Below are 19815 nucleotides of genomic sequence, written 5' to 3'. Positions count from 1 at the left end.
TATTAATGGATAGCAATAATAATATTACAATGAACTAAGGAAGCTACTACAGTCTCAATTTCGTGCTCTAGAGTTAACATGTATTAAAAATTTTGGCCAGAAAACTCGTCCTTTAAATATCGCCCGATTAAAATGACTCTCACTTTGGCAAAAACTCTCAAACCTGGGACTTCGTAAGTCTCAGGTTTGAGAGGTTTTGCCAAGATGAGAGTCATTTTAATCGATCGATATTTGAAGGATGAGTTTTCTGGCCAAAATTTTAAATACGTGTTTAGTTCTTTTCAGAGTAGGTAAGCATTGCCAATAATACGAATTGTTCATAAAAAAGTGGAAGGCCTTTTAATCATAGATGTAAAATATAAATTCCACTGAAAGAGTTAAAACAATATATTATATTAATCTTAGACTTGACTATAAATCAACGTATACAGATATGCAGGTCTCACAACCCAAATTGTTAAAGGGCTCATTATTGCACCGGAAATACTCTCAAACCGATGCTCAATATAATTTATTGTCCATTACAACAATGGTCAATCAAGCCCATAACTGCGCACGGTTATCAGATTATCAGACACCTGCAAATATGTGACCCAACGTTTTTAAACGATATAATGTCGGGATGAACCAGACGCTAAAAAGTCAAATTAACGTTGAACTGGTTAAAATTATGAATTAGTGGTATTTAGCATTATAAAATATCATATTCATTCTCCTCTATAAAGCATATTATATAAACTCAACGCAAGTCTGATATTTCTGGCTACAAATTCAATTTTCAGCAACTTAATCATCTCGACTTAATACCGTTTTGAGACGAGGGGTCATATATGTCCACACGGCATAAATCAATATCATCTTAGATTTTTTTGTTTTGTTGGGAAATGGTGTAAATATTAATATGACCAACAATTATCTTATTATATTGAATAAAACTATAATGATAATGTCAAGGCTTCAATAGTCGTGACGTCACTTCCCTCGTATTGACGCATATTAACTTAGTAACTGGTTCTAAACTATAGGAACAATGGCGGACGCCCTTATCAAATACTTCTCCGACGGACATAAAAGTGTATACAGAGCGAGGAGAAAAACATTATAAATCTGATCACGTTTTGATTTTTATACATTCTGATCACATGACATGTGAAAAACTTCTAGCCAGCATGAAGAATAAAAAGTACCGACTTCCTTTGTTTAGAACCAAACTGCTCGTTGCTAGGCGGACGTGACATCAGACTATTGAATCCTATTGGTGATATTTATTCTTGGTAATCGAGTGTAAAAAATAATAATAATATGTCGTTCTTAAAATCAAGGTGAGCTCAGAACCGGCGAGGAAGACGTTTTGTATGGACTATTGTTTGGGGTGGGGGGGGGGGGGGGGGGGGGCGGTTGGTGTGTCAGGAGGTGAAGATGTCAATGTGGGAGGGGTGAGGAGGAGGAGGAGGAGAGGTGGAGGGGGAGGGGTGTCATGATGACATAGGCGATGACACATTGGATAGGTTGGCTAGAATCTCCATCACGAATTCGTGGCAGAATCGATACTGTTCCTGTGAGAGCAGAAAATATTATAAGATTTAATGAGTAAGCAATGTATATACATGGGGGGGGGGGGGGGGGGGGGCTGGACGAGTAGTTAAAGCATTGTACTATGATCCGGAAGAAGATCCCGGGTTCGAGCCCCGCTTCAGGCACTTTTGTTTTGTTTTTTCCTTGGGCAAGCTTATAAACCCCCATTTTGGTCACTTGGACAACATGGGTGATTCCTGTTGACATCAGACATCCTGTTTCATGGATTATCTATATTCCTTCGTGGAATGCCGGGGGGACGGTGTCTTATGATGCCGTGGCGGAAGGGCGTAATGAAATGTATACATAGATCCATTACTATATTATCGTATTAACATAAAGATGATGATAAAATGAATTAGTATAAATACTATTTACCAATGTGAAAATTATTATTAATTTGTGCCTGTTGAACAGAGCGTATGGATGTAACACGATCTGTATCTATGTATGAAACAAACAAAAATAATATTCGCGTACTAAAAAATAACCTGAAAAAGTTGATAGCGTACCAAGGCAAAATCAAAACTACTATAAAACAAAAACAAAAACAACCCCCCCCCCCCAAAAAAAAAAAAAAAACCAAAAAACAACAAAAAACAAAAACAAAAACAAAAAAAAAACAAAAAACAAAAAACAAAAACAAAACAAAACAGACAAAAAAAAAAACAACAAAAAAAAAAACAAAAAACAACAAAACAAACAAAACAAAATAAAACCAAAAACAAAAACGAAAAAGTTGTGCAGTAATTTGATCACAAAGCCTAAAAATTAGAACATTCTATTATGTTCTGCCGTATTCTTAAAAAAAACAACACACATTTAAAATAGAAATTGATGTTCAAATATTGATCCATTAAAATGATTCCCATCTTGTCAAAAACTCTCAAACCTGGGACTTCGTTGCGAATTTTTGATTTATTGACAAGATGGGGGCGGTCTTAATTGATCGATATTAATTTAAAGGACGAGTTTTCTGGCCAAACATTTTAAACGAATTTATTTTAGAGATTAGCAGTGTTGGCTAACGATAAAGATCTGAACAAGTGTGTATGGAAGGTGCCGGATAAAGGAAGAAAGACAAGAAAAAAAAAATACATCCCAAAAATCATTATACCTCGACTTGGGAACAAACCTTAGACCTTCTGATTACCGGTCAGATGTGCTAATATTACATTATAATGGTAGCGCGTATGACCGGTAATCAGAAGGCCTGAGGTTCGATCCCCAGTCGCGATAGAATGTAATGATAGCACATCTGACTGGTAATCAGAAGGTCTGAAATTCGAGCCCCAGTCGAGGTAGACTGATTTTGGGATGTATTATTTTATCTCTTGTACTTTTCATTCTTGCACCGACCTTTCATACACACTTGTTCAGACCTTTATCTTACAACAGTGCCTGCTCCTTAGTTTCTTAATGAATGTGACGTTGACATACCATGTTATCTATGAGCTGAGAGCGATTGAGTCGTAATTGTTTGACTGCCTGGAAGACATCCACCTCTTTCTCCTTTCGCAGACGTTCTAGAATCGTCAGGGCGGCACAGAATAAACCACTACGGCTGGCTCCATTCCTGGAAACGTTGGAAAATAGGACAAAAGTTTAAACATTTATTTATATTCTTTAAAACAATTCAAAATTGAGCTTTATATAGCGCAATATCCACTAAATGTGCTCAAAGCGCTTTACAAGGGGTCCCTGGTCAACAGCAACCTTTCACATGTAGGACGGGACATGACGCCTGCTAGGCGATATTACAATTTTTCGGACAAAGACAACGCTGTTAACGGTCAGGTATTCATTTTACACCTGAGTACGGTGAGAGAATGTGAGTAAAGAGCCTTTTCCAAGGACTCAACGATGCGCCGAGCGCGAGGCTCGAACCCAGGACCTTCCGATCCGAAAGCGAGTGTCATACCACTAGACCACATAGCCGCACAATTTATATAGACCCATACTCTTCAGCGTTTATAAATGGAAATATCCACTAATCCTGTCGAGCTTTTTTTTATGATATAGATAGTATGCTAAGAAGCTCATAACATTGCCATCCGGAAGTATAACGGACCGACACACAAAACTGTGTTTATCCATCAACGTTTATAGTGGGGTTAATACAATTCAGTGAGCATTACTCATAAACCCTGAAGGCAAAACACAGTAACAAAGACCTGAGTGACGTCATCATCGAACTATCTATAGAGCAATATCCACTTAACGTGGTCAAAGTGCTTTACAAAGGGTCACTGACTAACAGCAACACGTTACATGTAGAACCAGACATGACGACGCCTGTTAGGCGTTGTTACAATTATTTTTCCGACAGAGACAGCACTGTCAACGGCCAGGTTACTCATTTTACACCTGAGTACCGTGAGAGAATATGAGTTAAAGAGCCTTTTCCAAGGACTCAACTATGCGCCGAGCGAGGATTTTACTCCGGACCTTCCTTTCCGAAAGCGAGCGTCATACCACAAAACCACATAGCCGCACGTGCTCAAAGCGCTTTGCAAGCGGTCACTGACCAACAAGCAATACTTAACATGTAGGACATTACATAACGCCTTTAACCCTCTCCTTACCAACCATAAGAAAATCGTCACATTCGTTACGATGAAACCTACAGTTTTCTCATTCTGATTTATCTTGTACATTACAAATGTAGAGAAATGCTTTGATTACAGCTATAAATACTAATCACTGTGTTGTACACATCATTTTGCTGAACAATATTCTGTATAGAATGCACTTGTTACTTTTTTGTTTGAATAAGAAAAGTCAATGTTTGTGTTGGGTGGGAGTGAATTTTCGGGGCAAATTCTAAAAATGGCTGGTAAGGTGAGAGTGGAGGCGATAATACGGGTTTTTTTTTCAACAGAGACAATGAAGTTTACGCTGAGGTACTTCTTTCACATCTGAGTTTTGTAAAAAAAAAAAATGCAAATAAAGAGCATTTCTCCAGGACTCAGCTTTGCGCTCCATGATCAGCACTCGAACCCGGAGTGTCTTACGACAAGAGCACAAAAGCCGAGATCAGAAGATATCAATGTAAAATATTAACTCAAACAGTTTAGCAAAATAGAAAGGGTTTATTAATTACAAAACATCTATTTTGATATTATACATCCTAAACTGAACAAAAACTCATCACTCTGTTAACTTCTGAATTAAAGCATGCAAAGAGAGGTAGCTCTGATTGTCCTTAAGGTGACACCAAAATTATTTTGATTATGTCCCTTTGACATGTTCATAGAGCATGCCATGTTCGCTTACGGATTCCGGTCAAGTAAACCGCCACAAAATTTGTTCGACGATTAAATTTTCGATTCATCTACTCAAAATGTAAACTTAACTCAGCAACACATATTATTTGGTCTGATTTCGCATTTTTTCTAGCTTTTGTGAGGCTATGAGGTCTTGTGGTATGACACTCGGTTTCAGATCGAAAGACCCTGGGTTCGAGCCTCGCTCGGCGGATAGTAGAGTCCTAGAAATAGGCTCTTTATTCATATTCTTTCACCGTACTCAGGTGTAAAACGAGTACCTGGTCGTGAACAGCTTTGTCTTTGTCAAATTGTAATCTCGCCTAAAAGGCATCATGTCTCGTTCTACATGTTAAATGTTGCTGTTGGTCAGTGATCGTCTGTGAAACGCTTTGAGCACGATCAGTGGCTATTGCGCTATATAAAAGTTCAAGTTTTTATTTGTGTATCTGGATCCGATTTGGTTGCATAATAATATTCTATTTTCTTGTATAGGGAATGAGATTAGCGGAAGAGTATCGTCCCTTGATTGGACGTCACCTTACAGAGAGAACGTCAATTTTGTATTGAAGTGTCTCAAGCCGCTTTCACCGGAAGCGAGGCGATAGAGGCATGTGCACAACCAACATGACGTTCTCTCTCTAATAACTTTTCCGCCGGTGACGTCACAGACTATGGGTGACGTCCAATCAAGGGACGCTACTCTTCCGCTAATCTCATTCCCTATAATATGAAAAATGGACGGTCTGACAAAACATAAAGATCGTTGAATACATACATGCAATGAACCGTGACTGGTCCTGGTTGAGCTTGCTGCCACAACTCCACCATCTCGACCAACTCCATCAGAGACCTTTGCGAGCTCGGTGTTGGTGCCCCTTCCTGCCACCTATGGAAGTGGAACTGCCGTATGTGACGGATTTCGTTACCAGGCTGTTGAAAAGGAAAGTCAGAGTTACCGGTCCATCAATATAATATAGATAGAACGAAGATGACGTCACTCAGGTCTTTGTTATTGTTTTTTTGCCATCCGCGTTTATGAGTAATTCTCAATAAACTGTATTGACCTGACTATAAACGATCATGGTTACACAACGTTTTGTGTGATATTCCGTTATACTTCCGGATGGCAATGTGGTGAACTCCTTAGCCAAGCGCATGCTATCTATATAGAGTGTGTACTTGGATAAGAAGCTCACAACATTGCCATCCGGAAGTATAACGGGCCAACACACAAAACTATGTGTAACCGTGACCTTTTATAGACTGGTTAATACAGTTTAGTGAGAATTACTCATAAACGCGGATGGCAAAAAACAATAACAAAGAGCCCAGGACAGAGATACCTGGAGGAACTTTGTTTGCGCCAAATGTTCTACCAAGGAACCAAGAGGATAAGCAAGTAAGTATCGCAACTAAGATGGTCCCAATCAGGTAAGAGAAAGAGAGGCAGACCATTGGACACCTGGAGAACAGTTGAAGTGGAGATGAAAGAGGTTGGAAAGACATGGATTGAGATGAGCTGGCTGGCCCAGGACAGAGATGCCTGGAGGAAATTTGTTTGCGCCAAATATTCCACGAAGAGGATAAGTAAGTAATTTATTTTATTTATTATATTTTATAAAATCAATTGTATTTTAGCCTTATAGTTCTTAAGCAATGGATTAAATAAAACAGACAGGGACATAATATTATAAAAAGTTGAAGTTGATGTGGAAAGAATCTCTATATCGTTAAAGGTTGAATAGCTATAGTTCCAATTTGAACCATGAGCGACGTGGACTTATTTCCAGGTCTGATAACTCACTTTGTTACGGGCTCATTGTCGTAATTATTATCCCATGAAACAACGCAACAATTATGCGTAATAACAACCATTTTTACACAAGCCCATAATGTATTCTGTAATCGAACCTGCAAATATACACACATCGACCATGAGTTAATAATACACACCACTTGAGTATTAGTGAGAGTAAAATCTCTGACAGTGACAATTGGGTTGGACTTCAATTCCGATGTTGTCTCCACTTGGAATGGCCCGTAGTTGACGCCACACAGGTCTTCACTCCAGTATTGCTCACACGTCTGAGGGAAAGAAAAGGAAATTATGGTCAATAATAATGATTTTAAAAGACTTGGACTTTTATATATAGGGAATTATATATCCTCTGAATGTCTTCAAAGCGCTTTACAAGGGGTCCCTAGACGTTAGCAACACATAACACGAAGGACGAGACATGACGCCTGTAAGTGTAGGGCGACATTACAATTCCCTTCTATCTGGTTTTTAAGTGATGCATTTATGTTTTGATCATTTTTTTATTTTTGTTATTTTATTAAGAAGGATTTTGAGCCCGAAAGTTCTATGTTTTGTATTTTGTTTTTTTTTAAAAGCTGTTATATTTCTTTTTGCTTATTATTTTTAACAGTGCACAGCTTCTAGCAGCTTCGTATCACGATGATTAGATTTATATACCACGAAATTGTCTTTATGCGTGCTCAATTGAAAATCCTAAATGTTTCTTCAAGACAACATAGTTCTGTATCCCCATACATAATCTTGATAACCCATATTTTGATAACATAAATTGTCAAGCCTTTGGTTTAACTAACATATGGTATCAACTCTTTTAATAATAATTTTTTTTTAAACCAGAAAGACTGATATAAAAATCGCTTGAAAGATAAAATAAGGAAATTCTTCTATATGGAGATTAAGATAAAGGGAGTAAATCTGACTCATGAATGAACAACACAAAACAAACGACGCTTCGGCCTTTGGCCTTTATCAAGTAAATACAGAATACATATATATTTATATTAGATTGTCATAATAATATAGCCGAAACGTCGTTTGTTTTGTGGTTTTCATTCATGAGTCAGATTTACTCCTTGTATCTTTATCTCCATTTTATTGACTCATCTAGGAACCTCTATAAATTAAATTCTTCTATACTCTTGCGTTTTGAAATCCGAAGATTTGCTCCCATCGCACGCTCAAGGTGATAATAAGTTGGATAAAATTGGATCCTGAGTTTGGCACTGACCCCGCGACTTTTTATTCTGTTTTCATCTGGCACTTCTCTATACCGTAGTTTTCTCATCATTATTGATACCAGTGCCCGCTCCACACTTTTTCTGAATAAGCTGCTTTGGGAATGTTTCATGGGGTAGCGAGGCTAAGCCGCACGGTCTTTGCTTCGTAACCGAAAGGTACCGAGTTCGATTACCCGCTGCGCTGTGTGGCCTCGAGCAAGTCACCTCGCCCTAGCTCAATTTGCGGTGCTGCACTGCGGCAGACGGCTGGGTTATTCCAGTCTTCCCTTGGAATAGACCTGGAAACAAATTTCCCTTCTGAGGTAATAAAGGGAATTTAAAAAAATGTTATTTATTTATTTTTATTTAAAAATTAATGAACACAAATTAATATGAAAGCTTGGAAGAACAACACAATACGAAATATTTAGTGTTCTGTTCATTTTCAAAGCTGTTTTTTCTCTTATTTCTTCATTTGTGTTCATCGCACGCCCCGATCCGAAGGCCGCGCTTTGATTGGGAATTTCATGGACGTTCAGAAATGGCAAGAGTGCAAGAATATTTCTAGAGAACGACAGGGGCTGCCTGAAGACTGGGATCGTGAAAATACTAACAAAAGAAAAGTGAAAATACAGAGGCTTCGGATGGAAAAATTTATTTTATTTGTTTTCCACGTTAATTTGTTTATTGTTGTGCCGACGAAGGGTGTGTACCCGACACGTCTATTGTATGTATTGTTCCCATCCAAAAGCCTCTCTATTTTGACTCTTCTGTTAATATTTTCAAGAATTTTTATACTACAAAAGATACACATTTGTGACCAAACGTCTCAAAACGGTATTATGTCGGGATTAACCAGACGCTAAAAAGTCAAATTAAATCTAACCTGGTCAAAATTATGAATTACTGGTATTTAGCACTCTGACATATGATATTCATTCTCCTCAATAAAGCATATAAACTCAACCCAAGTCTGATATTTCTGGCTATAAATTCAATTTTCAGCAACTTAATCATCCCAACTTAATACCGTTTTGAGACGAGGGGTAACATTTAATAGATACCTCATCTTCCGTTTCCACCCCGTTGAGCATAACGATACAGAAGGACCTGTGGTCGTAGACCAATCGCCAGAAATCAACCACGGTGTTAGGCAAGGGCATCTGGGTTATTAATAACTGGTCCTTTTTGCAGTAACTCTGGGAATGATAATATAGCAATTTTATTATTTGAATATTAGGTGTTTGTTGAAATAGATTTAAAAAATTGAAATAATAATAATAATAATAATAATAATAATATAATAATAATAATAATAATATATAATAATAATAATAATAATAATATAATAATAATAATAATAATAATAATAATAATAATAATAATAATAATAATAATAATAATAATAATAATAATAATAATATAATAATAATTAATAATAATAATAATAATAATAATAATAATAATATAAATAAATAATAATAATAATAAATAAATAAATAAATAAATATTGTAAAACATTTATACAGAGTTCTGTTACGGATTTAACGTGGTCATGTTGTTTACAAGCTTCCATTTATTCTCCCCAAAGTTAGAGAGAAGAAGGGACTGCCTGCAGCATCCATAGTCTGTACCGTTCCCATCCGACGCCTATCCATCTTCACCGTTTTCGTTGTTATTGATAACTCAACAGGTCAAACAGGATCATATTATTATTTCCATTAGGTTTATAGTGAGTCGTATGTATGTCGGTGGTCCAGTGTAATTAAAAAAAAACAACAAAGATTTTTAAAAAATCAAACTAAAACTTAAACAGGGTTGAGTTGGAAATGTGGCCAAATTTGTCACACCAATGGCATTTGGCATATTTCAGCACCACTAGATCCTATTTATACTTGAGCAAACATACTTAAGTTAAAAATAATAATAATTTTTTAAAATTGTGCATCAAAAAATATGAACATCATGCAGATGATTTAGCGCCAGCAATAAAAAAGGATTGTTGAAGTGAAAATAATTTGTCGAAAAAATAAAACACAACGGAAACAGCGCTCAGTACAGACCAATAGGTAGTATGCGCTTGACTAAGAAGCTCATAACATTGCCATCCGGAAGTATAACGGACCAACACACAAGATTCTGTGTAATCATGAACGTTTATAGCCAGGTTAACACAGTTTTATGAGAATTACTCATAATCGTAGATGGCCTAAAACAATAACAAAGACCCGAGTGACGTCAATTTCATTCTATCTATAGCCACTCCTCAACGACGGGGCTGTTTGTCTGTACTGTCCAGCGGGCCCCAAGGCCTGTGAATCAGTACTGACCAAAAGCCACTTCGTTAGAAGAATTGTAAATTAATGGAACCAGAGTTTATCCCAGTTTCTGAGCTTTCATTAAACAGTAACGATCGCTTGCCTTTGGGTATTATGATGGTAGTCTATCGCATGGCATTTTCTGTCATAGCTAGTAGCTCAAGATACCCACTCAATGTCCAAATGATGGAGAGGAAATTGTGTGTAAAATGACTTTTTAAGTCGTGCTTATCCTGTTGGTGCTTGATCTGTACATACGATGGAAAGCCATCTTTCTCGGTTGGAGGCCATTTTTATCATCTGCCCACAATTCCATCCGCTAGCATTAATTTCTCTTTCGGTGCTCCTCCTCCAAATGTCCATCGGGTGGGGCCCCTTCTTCTCGTTCCCTGATTTGGGGGGGGGGGGTCCACCTGAGGGCTATCCTGGGAATGACACTCAGATCCATTCTGAGGACATGATGTCCAGTCCATTTCCACCTTCTCCTCTTTACAGCTTCAGGTACTGGTTCAGTTTATGAGCCTTTTAGCCAGTTATTTTTTTAAACTCTTAGCTCTGATATAATTTGGTTCATTGGAATGTTTCATGGGGTAGCGTGGCTAAACTCTACGGTATTTTGCTTCGTACCCGAAAGGTACCGAGCTCGATTACCCGCTGCTTTACGTTGAGTTTATGTGTAAGTATGAATTCAAATCACGTGTATGAAGAATACGGAGTAGGTACTCACATTAAGGAAGACGGCATTGATGTAATCATTGCTACCATCATGGGACGTCATCAAATACGGTCGGCAACGATTGGCTGAAAGAGTTGGGGAGGGGAGACAAAAATTATATAACGTTTAAGTTCAAGATCAGTTTCAAGTATTTATAAATCTAGAATTTGACCAATATCACTCACATACTCGTACAAAACACTTTTTCATCAATAAATGTGAATAACTAATTTTATTTTTTAAATAGAGCTTTTATACAGCAGCACACTATCCACTAAACGTGCTCAAAGCGCCTTTACAATGGGTCCCTGGCCAACAGCAACACTAACATGTAGGACGGGACATGACGCCTGTGAGGCGATATTACAATTTTTCGGACAGAGACAACAGAGACAACATTGTTAATGGACAGGTCTTCGTTTTACATCTGATTAGGTGAGAGGATGTGAGTAAAGACTCTTTAAAGGACTCAACTATGCGCCGAGCGGCGCTCGAACCCAGGACCTTCCGATCTAAACAGTTAAATAAAACAAGATATTGAATGAGTAAATTAATGAAAGAATTTAAGCTCGGGGAAAAAGCCCATTAGGAAACATTTTTGCCTATATTAAAAAATAACATATGTTTAAAACTTGTAATACAATTTATAATCTGTTATGGAGAATTAACACAATTTTCCTCGAGTAGGCTTGCTATCCTTTGGATGGGACGCTAGTCTATCGCAAAATACCCTCCGCCACATCTAACAGACTCAGCTACCCTGCTGCTGGGTGGACAAGGGGGGGGGGGGTTCAGAAAATAAAAATCTCGACTGAACCCGGGATCGACCTTGGTCCCTTTGTTTGTGAAGCGAGTCCTCTACCGAGCGATCGGGACCCCCGATTATATAAAGTGTAGCATCATTATAATAAGTGTATTATGTAATGACTATAGCAGTATCTAGAGAAGGTAAGGTAACTATTACCTGGTATGATATTCTTGCATCTGTTCTTGAAAATATTATCTGGTAAGAGGGCGGTTGTGCTTTCATCTCTTTCTATTGTTGTTGACAATAACTTTAAAATCTGAAGAAGAAAAAAACAAGAAATTATTATTGTCATATTTGGCATTTATATATATATATATATATATATATATATATATATATATATATATATATATATATATATATATGTGTGTGTGTGTGTGTAGCTTCTCTGTCCATGAGATTCTTAACGTCCTTCTAAGAAACCCACAATTAAGCCTTTTAAGCTTTGTAAAAACTTGGAGTGGAAGTTAAAAAAAAATAATTTAAAAAAATAATAATAATAAACAAACAAAACCCAAAAGCCCCAAAACAAAATAGAAAATAAAAAGAAACTTAAAATATAAATAAACATCCCTTTACCATCCCATTGGGGGAAATTTGTCTATAGAGTCTATTTCAAGGGAATAACCCAGGCGTCAGCCGCAGTGCAGTGCCACTTATTGCGCTAGGGCGAGGTGATCGCAGCGGCGGGTGATCGAACTCAGTACCTTCCGGGTACGAAGCAACGACCGCACTCCTGTGCTGCCGCCCCCCCCCCCCCCACACACACACCTTTCTTACTACCTGTACCCTTTTCGACTGTGCTATTCGTGCCTTTATAGTCTGTTTTACGAAGCTGGACTTCAATAATATAATTTCTAAGATAATAAAATATCGTTTTCCACCAAAATCTCAAAATCAATTTTTTGAAGGATTATCCTAATAATTAGACCCAAACCGCCCCTTAAAACATGCTTCGGAACCATTAAGTAAAACAACTGACCTCGAACTGTTCCTCCAATTTCGTCTTCCCTATCTCCTGGTCATAGAGACACAGGTCTGTGTACACCTCGGGGAAAGCATGACTGGATACAGTGGTGTCTCCACATATCAACGCCTCCAACAAGCAGTCATAAACAAACACGTATTGCTCCTGGAAATGAACAGAAATGTTGTTAAATTGACACCAAGCTGCTAGAAGCTGTCGACTGTAAAAAGTATTAAACAAAAATGAATAATATAACAGCTTAAAAAAAGAACAAAAAACAAAAAAAAAACAAACACGGATCGTTTCGGGCTCAAAACCCTTCTTTAGCCAAAATTACTAAATTCCAGATTGACGACAGAGAAATTTTGTAGGTCCTCTCTGTTGAAGAAAAATCTTGGAAAGTCTGTCCAAGATTTTTCTTCAACAGGGAGGATCTACAAAATCAAAGGGTATCGTAATATTTCATAATAAGCTTCAACTGCCGTGACGTCACTTCCCTCATATTGACGCATGGTAACTTAGTAACTGGTTCTAAGCTATCGGAACAATGGCGAACGTCCTTATGAAATACTTCTCCAACGAGCATAAATGTGTATCCAGAGGAGAAAAACCTTATAAATCTGATTATGTTTTGACTTTTATACAATCTGATTACATGACATATGAAAAGTTCTAGCCAGCATGAAGAATACAAAGTACCGATTTTCTTTGTTTAAAACCCAGCTGCTGGTTGCTGGGCGGACGTGACATCAGACTATTGAATCCTATTCAGATAATTTTCATCGTTAGATTTACTTCTATTTGTAATCTAATTCAATTCAAAAATTAAGCAAATGAAGGGGTCACATTTTGACACTCCGTGTAGTCCTTCAGAACCATTAGGTCAATGGAGTAGGAATATATCTCGGTTTCTATGACGTGAAATGGCATTAGCAATTGTTTGCTACCCTTTGGATAGGACGCTGGTCTATCTCATACTTTTAAAATCACTGCTGGGTGGACAATCGGGTCAGAAAGAAATCTCAGCTTTACCCGGGATCACTCGTGGTTCTTTTGATTGGGAAGTGAGTGCTCTATCAACTGAGCTATCAGGACCTCCCGATACCCCCGAAACATTTGATAAAGAAGATATCAATGCCGTCAATAATTGTCAAATAATTCGAACGTTCTGTAGAACGACCCCCTTGACTCTGTAGTAAAGACAACAGACGAGCTTAGACGAAAGAGAAAGAGGAAATTAAGTGTGATGATTTTGCATAGAGAGAGCGTCGCCTGTTGAGTGTTTGCACCGTGTCCACTTGACCGCCCTCCCCCCCCCCCTTCCCGCCCAGCCCCCGTCTTGTAGGAGAATTGAGTTTTGATTAATTACAATGGAAGGAGATGCGAGGTTGAAATGGGGGTTCGAAATAAGGATGGTCTTGACTGGGGTCGTGCATAGTAATGATGAAGGGTGTGGGTGGGATTGGGGAGTTATTATATGCACGGTATCTCTCAAATTTACATGACTGATGAGTTGTGACGATGATTCAGTCTGCTGACCCTGCCTAGGACCGTAGCCATCTTTATGTTATAGCCTGACACTGAAATCCAAAAGGACTGACGTCATTTTCAGTTTTTTTTTGCACCGTCTAGTGGAAACAAGTTATTTCATTGGTTGAACTTTTAAATACAACTCACGATTTGTTTTCTTTTGTGGCAAAAGAATGGCATTTTGACGTCATTTTTTGGTCAATGCCAGGCCATAACTTTACGAAGGCCATGTTGGACACTAGAATTGTCGTATTCTGTCGTAAACTTGTGGTCCCCTACATAACGATGGCTACGCCCCTACTCCCCGATTCGCCAGCTTAGGTCATCGGAGATCCAGCTACTAAAAGTGCCAAAATTCACGGCTTACTAGTTTCGGCGATATATCTTTTTATTATAAAGCAGGACCTACCATTTGGAAATCACTTCCTTTGTTAGTAACGCTTTCGGGCTGCGACTCATCTTTTCCAGAAACTTTTATCCTAGACATTTTCTTCTTGACGAGTAAATTATACGTTTTACTTTTTGATTCCATTTTGTTGAATGTCAATTTCGTTTTGTAAAACGCGCGACTGTTGTGTGTGTCTGTTTGGCTCGGTACGAGCGTGTTTTTGGTTTGATAAGTATATTGTAAAGCGCTTTGAGGCTTCGGCGTTTAACGATATAAAAGAACACTTTATTATTATTATTATTATTATTATTATTATTATTATTATTATTATTATTATTATTATTATTATTATTATTATTATTATTATTATAAAGAACACTTTGTTAAATTATTATTATTATTATTATTATTATTATTATTATTATTATTATATTATTATTATTATTATTATTATTATTATTATTATTATTATTATGAAGAAAACAATCCCCCACTTATCTAAAATTTTGGCCAGAAAAACTGGCCTTTAAAATATCGATGGATTAAATCGATTAATTTTAATCAAAATTACGATGAATATTTTAGATAGAAATATACTTGGCAATTCATTTAGTGAGACGGACAACATTTCCATCTTTTCTAATGTGTGTATATATCGTATGCGCTTGGCTAAGAAGCTCATAACATTGCCATCCGGATGTATAACCGACCAACACACAAAACTGTGTGTATCCATGAACGTTTATAGTTGGGTTAATACATTTCAGTGAGCATTACTCATAAACGCGGATGGCAAAAAACAATAACAAGACCTGAGTGACGTCATCTTCGAACTATCTATAGTAGCATTGTCTCTGTCACCTCGTGAAATGTATTCTCATTCAAACGTGTAACATTTATGATGATATCTGATGGTGTTGATAATGATGATGCTGCTGATGATGATGGTGATGATGATGATGATGATGATGATGATGATGTTAACGGCCAGGTACTCATTTTACACATGAGTACGGTGATAGAATATGAGTAAAGAGCCTTTTCCAAGGATTCAACTATGCGCCGAGAGCGAGGTTGGAACCCAGGACCTTCCGATCCGAAAGCGAGTGTCATACCACAAGACCACATACCCGCACATGATGGTGATAATGATGGTGATGATGATGATGATGATGATGATGATGATGATGATGATGATGATGATATTGTAAGTGATGATGATGGTGATGATACGGATAACCACGATATAACGACGATTATCACAATCAATAATGACGATACCATCTATAAAAAAACACAAAAAACAAAAAAACAAAAAAAAAAAAAAACAAAACAAAAAACAAAAAACAAACAAACAGAAAAGAAAGAGAATTACATTTCGCTCCATTTGTTTGTGTACTCAAACTCTCTCGTCCACTCTTCTGGCATTGCTCACTCAAGTTGTGTACAAAAATATCATTTGCCAATGATAACAGAGAGCAGCATTTTGTCGCTAATACAAATGTGTCATACATTGACAAAACAGCTTATATATAATTTCAGCCAGAAAATTTGTATAATTCAAAAATAAAAACGATAGAATGTCTTGATGACCTGATGAGTTTCAAGAAATCTTATAGCACCAAACCTGAGACTTCAACAAAATGGTATGGGGTTTTTAGATATACTTGGCAAGTGGAGGGGTTTGTGCGGCTATGTGGTCTATTGGTATGCCACTCACCCTTTGGATCGGGAGGTTTTTTGTTTGTTTGTTTTTTAAGAGTTTTACGGGGCTTGCAACACATTAAGGTCATATCAGCGCCAGTAAAAAGGAAGAAAATGGGATAGTAAAAAGTTCTAGAATTACAATTAAAGCACAAAAGAAAAGGTAAGACAAAGGGGAATTGGTTCAAATGGGGAACAGATGTAGATTCCAAGAGCACACTATCAAAGTACTTAGTTTGAGATCACCTAAAAGTCTCATCCAGACACAAGCACAGGTCCCCACTAAGAGGGGAATATGGGATAGTAAAAAGTTCTAGAATTACCATTAAAGCATAAAAGAAAAGGTAAGACAAAGGAGAATTGGTTCAAATAGGGAACAGATGTAGATTCCAAGAGCACACTATCAAAGTACTTAGTTTGAGATCACCTAAAAGTCTCATCCAGACACAAGCACAGGTCCCCACTAAGAGGGGAATATGGGATAGTAAAAAGTTCTAGAATTACCATTAAAGCATAAAAGAAAAGGTAAGACAAAGGGGAACGGGTTCAAATAGGGAACAGATGTAGATTCCAAGCACACTATCAAAGTACTTAGTTTGAGATCACCTAAAAGTCTCATCCAGACACAAGCACAGGTCCCCACTAAGAGGGGAATATGGGATAGTAAAAATTATAGAATTACCATTAAAGCATAAAAGAAAAGGTAAGACAAAGGGGAACGGGTTCAAATAGGGAACAGATGTAGATTCCAAGAGCACACTATCAAAGTACTAAGTTTGAGATCACCTAAAAGTCTCATCCAGACACAAGCACAGGTCCCCACTAAGAGGGGAATATGGGATAGTAAAAAGTTCTAGAATTACCATTTAAGCATACAAGAAAAGGTAAGACAAAGGAGAATTGGTTCAAATAGGGAACAGATGTAGATTCCAAGAGCACACTATCAAAGTACTTAGTTTGAGATCACCTAGAGTCCCATCCAGACACAAGCACAGGTCCCCACTAAGAGGGGAATATGGGATAGTAAAAAGTTCTAGAATTACCATTAAAGCATAAAAGAAAAGGTAAGACAAAGGGGAACGGGTTCAAATAGGGAACAGATGTAGATTTCAAGAGCACACTATCAAAGTACTAAGTTTGAGATCACCTAAAAGTCTCATCCAGACACAAGCACAGGTCCCCACTAAGAGGTCCTGATCGGGAGGTCCTGAGTTAGAGCCTTCCTCGGCTCTTTAGTCACATTCGCTCACCTACCGTACTCAGGTGTAAAATTAATATTTGGCGGATAACAGCATTATCTCTGTCCGAAAAAATACAGGCGTCATGTTTCGTCCTAATAATTGTTAAGTGTCTCTGTTGGCCCGGGACCCCCTGTCAAGCGCTTTGAGCACGTTTAATGGATATTGCGCTATATAATAGCTCAATTAATTGAAGTGATTGATATTTTAACTCACTCAACCCTAACACCAAACTCTATCAGTAGTTTACCCGGGGATACTTTTACTCCATGCCTATTTATTGCATTTTTCTGAGACAAATTATAGGCGTAGTCTAGTATCAAAGCTAATGTTTTTAGTTTTTGCATGTTAATGATAGTTGAATAAAACTATCTATGTACATGCTCATTTATAATACATTTTTTTCCAATTATGAAAAGTAGCAAAAATCTCTAGGATTGAGTGAGTTAAGCAAAATGTATTTTGGCCAAAATATAAAAGTTGTTTTGTGAGTGAGTGACATAGTGATAATGTATGGGCGTTGAAGTGGTGGATAGTTTTCACGGTGATTTTAGCCTAAATAAATCCAATATTGACTTTATTCTTCCGATTTTTAGATGTGGGTATGCGCGCGCGCGTGTGTGTTTGTGTGTGTGTGCGTTTGTGTATGTGTGTGTGCGTATGTGTGTGTGTGTGTGTTTGACTCGCATTTTTACAAAACCAAAGTATGACGTTATTCTTCTGATTTTTTAAATGTGGATTTGCGTGTGTGAGTGAGTGAGTGAGTGTGTGTGTGTGTGTGTGTGTGTATTTTCATGTGTGTCCATGTGTGTGTGTGTGTGTGACTCAAACTTTAAACAAAACCAATGCTGGCATTATCCTCCCGCTTTTGTATGTGTGTATTCATGAATCATCTTCACAACGCCACTACCACATTATCTCATTCATCTGTAGTGTTTCATTCATCCTGTTTGTTGATAAAGGGGAAACCCGAAACGTCCGTTTTATCTGTTTTCGTAATTAATTTCACATTGTCATTTATATTTCAATGGCAGGACGTACATTTTCGTTTTACGCTGTGATTCCTCGCTGTATTACAAAAGACAAACATTAAACACAAGAAAACAAGGATGAAGACATTTGAGTTAGCCCAACGTGCACTTATTTGCAGGTCAAATAACCCACTTCATTATAGGCTTATTATTAATGTAATGGAAATAGGGAACCTACTCTTAAACCAACGCAAACTATTGTTCATAACAGCACTGTTAAATCAAACCCCATAATCATGAATTGCGTTCAGTTATAAGGCCTGCAAACATGTAGACTACACTTCGTGTTTGCTCCATTATCGCTTCTGAAAACTATTTTTGATCAGTAATCAGAAGGTCTGAAGTTTGATTCCCAGTCAAGGCAGTCATTTTGGCATATTCTTTTTTTTCTTGAATTTTTCTCTCTTTTTACAGATCCGTATCTTGTACCAATTTTTGCTCCCTATTTTGTTGTCACTTTGATATGTTATCGACAAAGCGTTAATTGCGTTTACGCTTTGCTTAATTTCTTAAAATATTTTTATATCGTCTTGTTTTCCGTTTCACATTACAACAGCAATAGAAAGCAATTTATTCCGCACCGCCAGACGTTCAAAGTTCAGAGTTCAACCGAAATCCGACACCACCATGTTGACAAAATCATGATTGATCTGGGCACGGACATGGACGAGAAATATGGGAAGGTGGGAGGGGGGGGGGGGGGGATATCCAAATAAAGGAATTCAACAGAATCGGGAAGAGCCGAGAAAAATGCTGGGGGTGTGGGGGGGGGGGGGGGGGGGGGTGGGGTGAGGGGGGAGAGAGAACCGATGCTGTGAATGGGTATGGCGGAGTACACTGGAATCTTTTGACCTGTTCTGTCCGAATCAATGCTATCTATAGTGCTATGGTCCGAATCCATCTCATTTCATCGTCGGCGCTTCGTTAAATTCTCACGCAGGGCCAATATTTGCCCTGTGTCTTCTATACTTTTTGCTCGCTCTCTCTCTCTCTCTCTCTCTCTCTCTCTCTCTCTCTCTCTCTCTCTCTCTCTCTCTATCTCTCTCTCTCTCTCTCTATCTATCTATCTATCTGTCCATCCATCTATCTATCAATCTATACATCTATTTATCTATCTATTCACATATATATCTATCTCTTAATTTATATATATATATATATATATATATATATATATATATATATATATATATAATATATCCATCTAGAACAGATCTATCTAACTATTATGTTGTG

General features: G+C 37.5%; 1 protein-coding gene across 3 annotated transcripts in view; it reads right to left on the bottom strand.

Annotated features, from left to right (window-relative positions):
• Positions 1 to 224: 224 nt before the first annotated feature.
• The window catches only part of LOC144962681 (receptor-type tyrosine-protein phosphatase T-like), a 405447-nt gene continuing 385856 nt past the window's right edge, over positions 225 to 19815 (bottom strand). For all 3 annotated transcript variants that reach the window (XM_078895816.1, XM_078895818.1, XM_078895819.1), the window contains 8 exons: positions 12704 to 12853; positions 11878 to 11977; positions 10926 to 10999; positions 8945 to 9079; positions 6798 to 6929; positions 5620 to 5774; positions 3016 to 3151; positions 225 to 1556 (listed from right to left, as the gene is read on the bottom strand). In XM_078895816.1, the coding sequence (XP_078751942.1) occupies positions 1476 to 1556; positions 3016 to 3151; positions 5620 to 5774; positions 6798 to 6929; positions 8945 to 9079; positions 10926 to 10999; positions 11878 to 11977; positions 12704 to 12853 (963 nt within the window). In that variant the 3' untranslated portion in view covers positions 225 to 1475. The remainder of the gene's footprint in view (positions 1557 to 3015; positions 3152 to 5619; positions 5775 to 6797; positions 6930 to 8944; positions 9080 to 10925; positions 11000 to 11877; positions 11978 to 12703; positions 12854 to 19815) is intronic.

This window comes from Berghia stephanieae, chromosome 1 (genome assembly GCF_034508935.2).
Source record: "Berghia stephanieae isolate SIO BIC M18660-M18661 chromosome 1, UCSD_Bste_1.3, whole genome shotgun sequence".
Lineage (NCBI taxonomy): Eukaryota > Metazoa > Mollusca > Gastropoda > Nudibranchia > Aeolidiidae > Berghia > Berghia stephanieae.
This window is presented reverse-complemented; position numbering and strand designations above follow the sequence as displayed.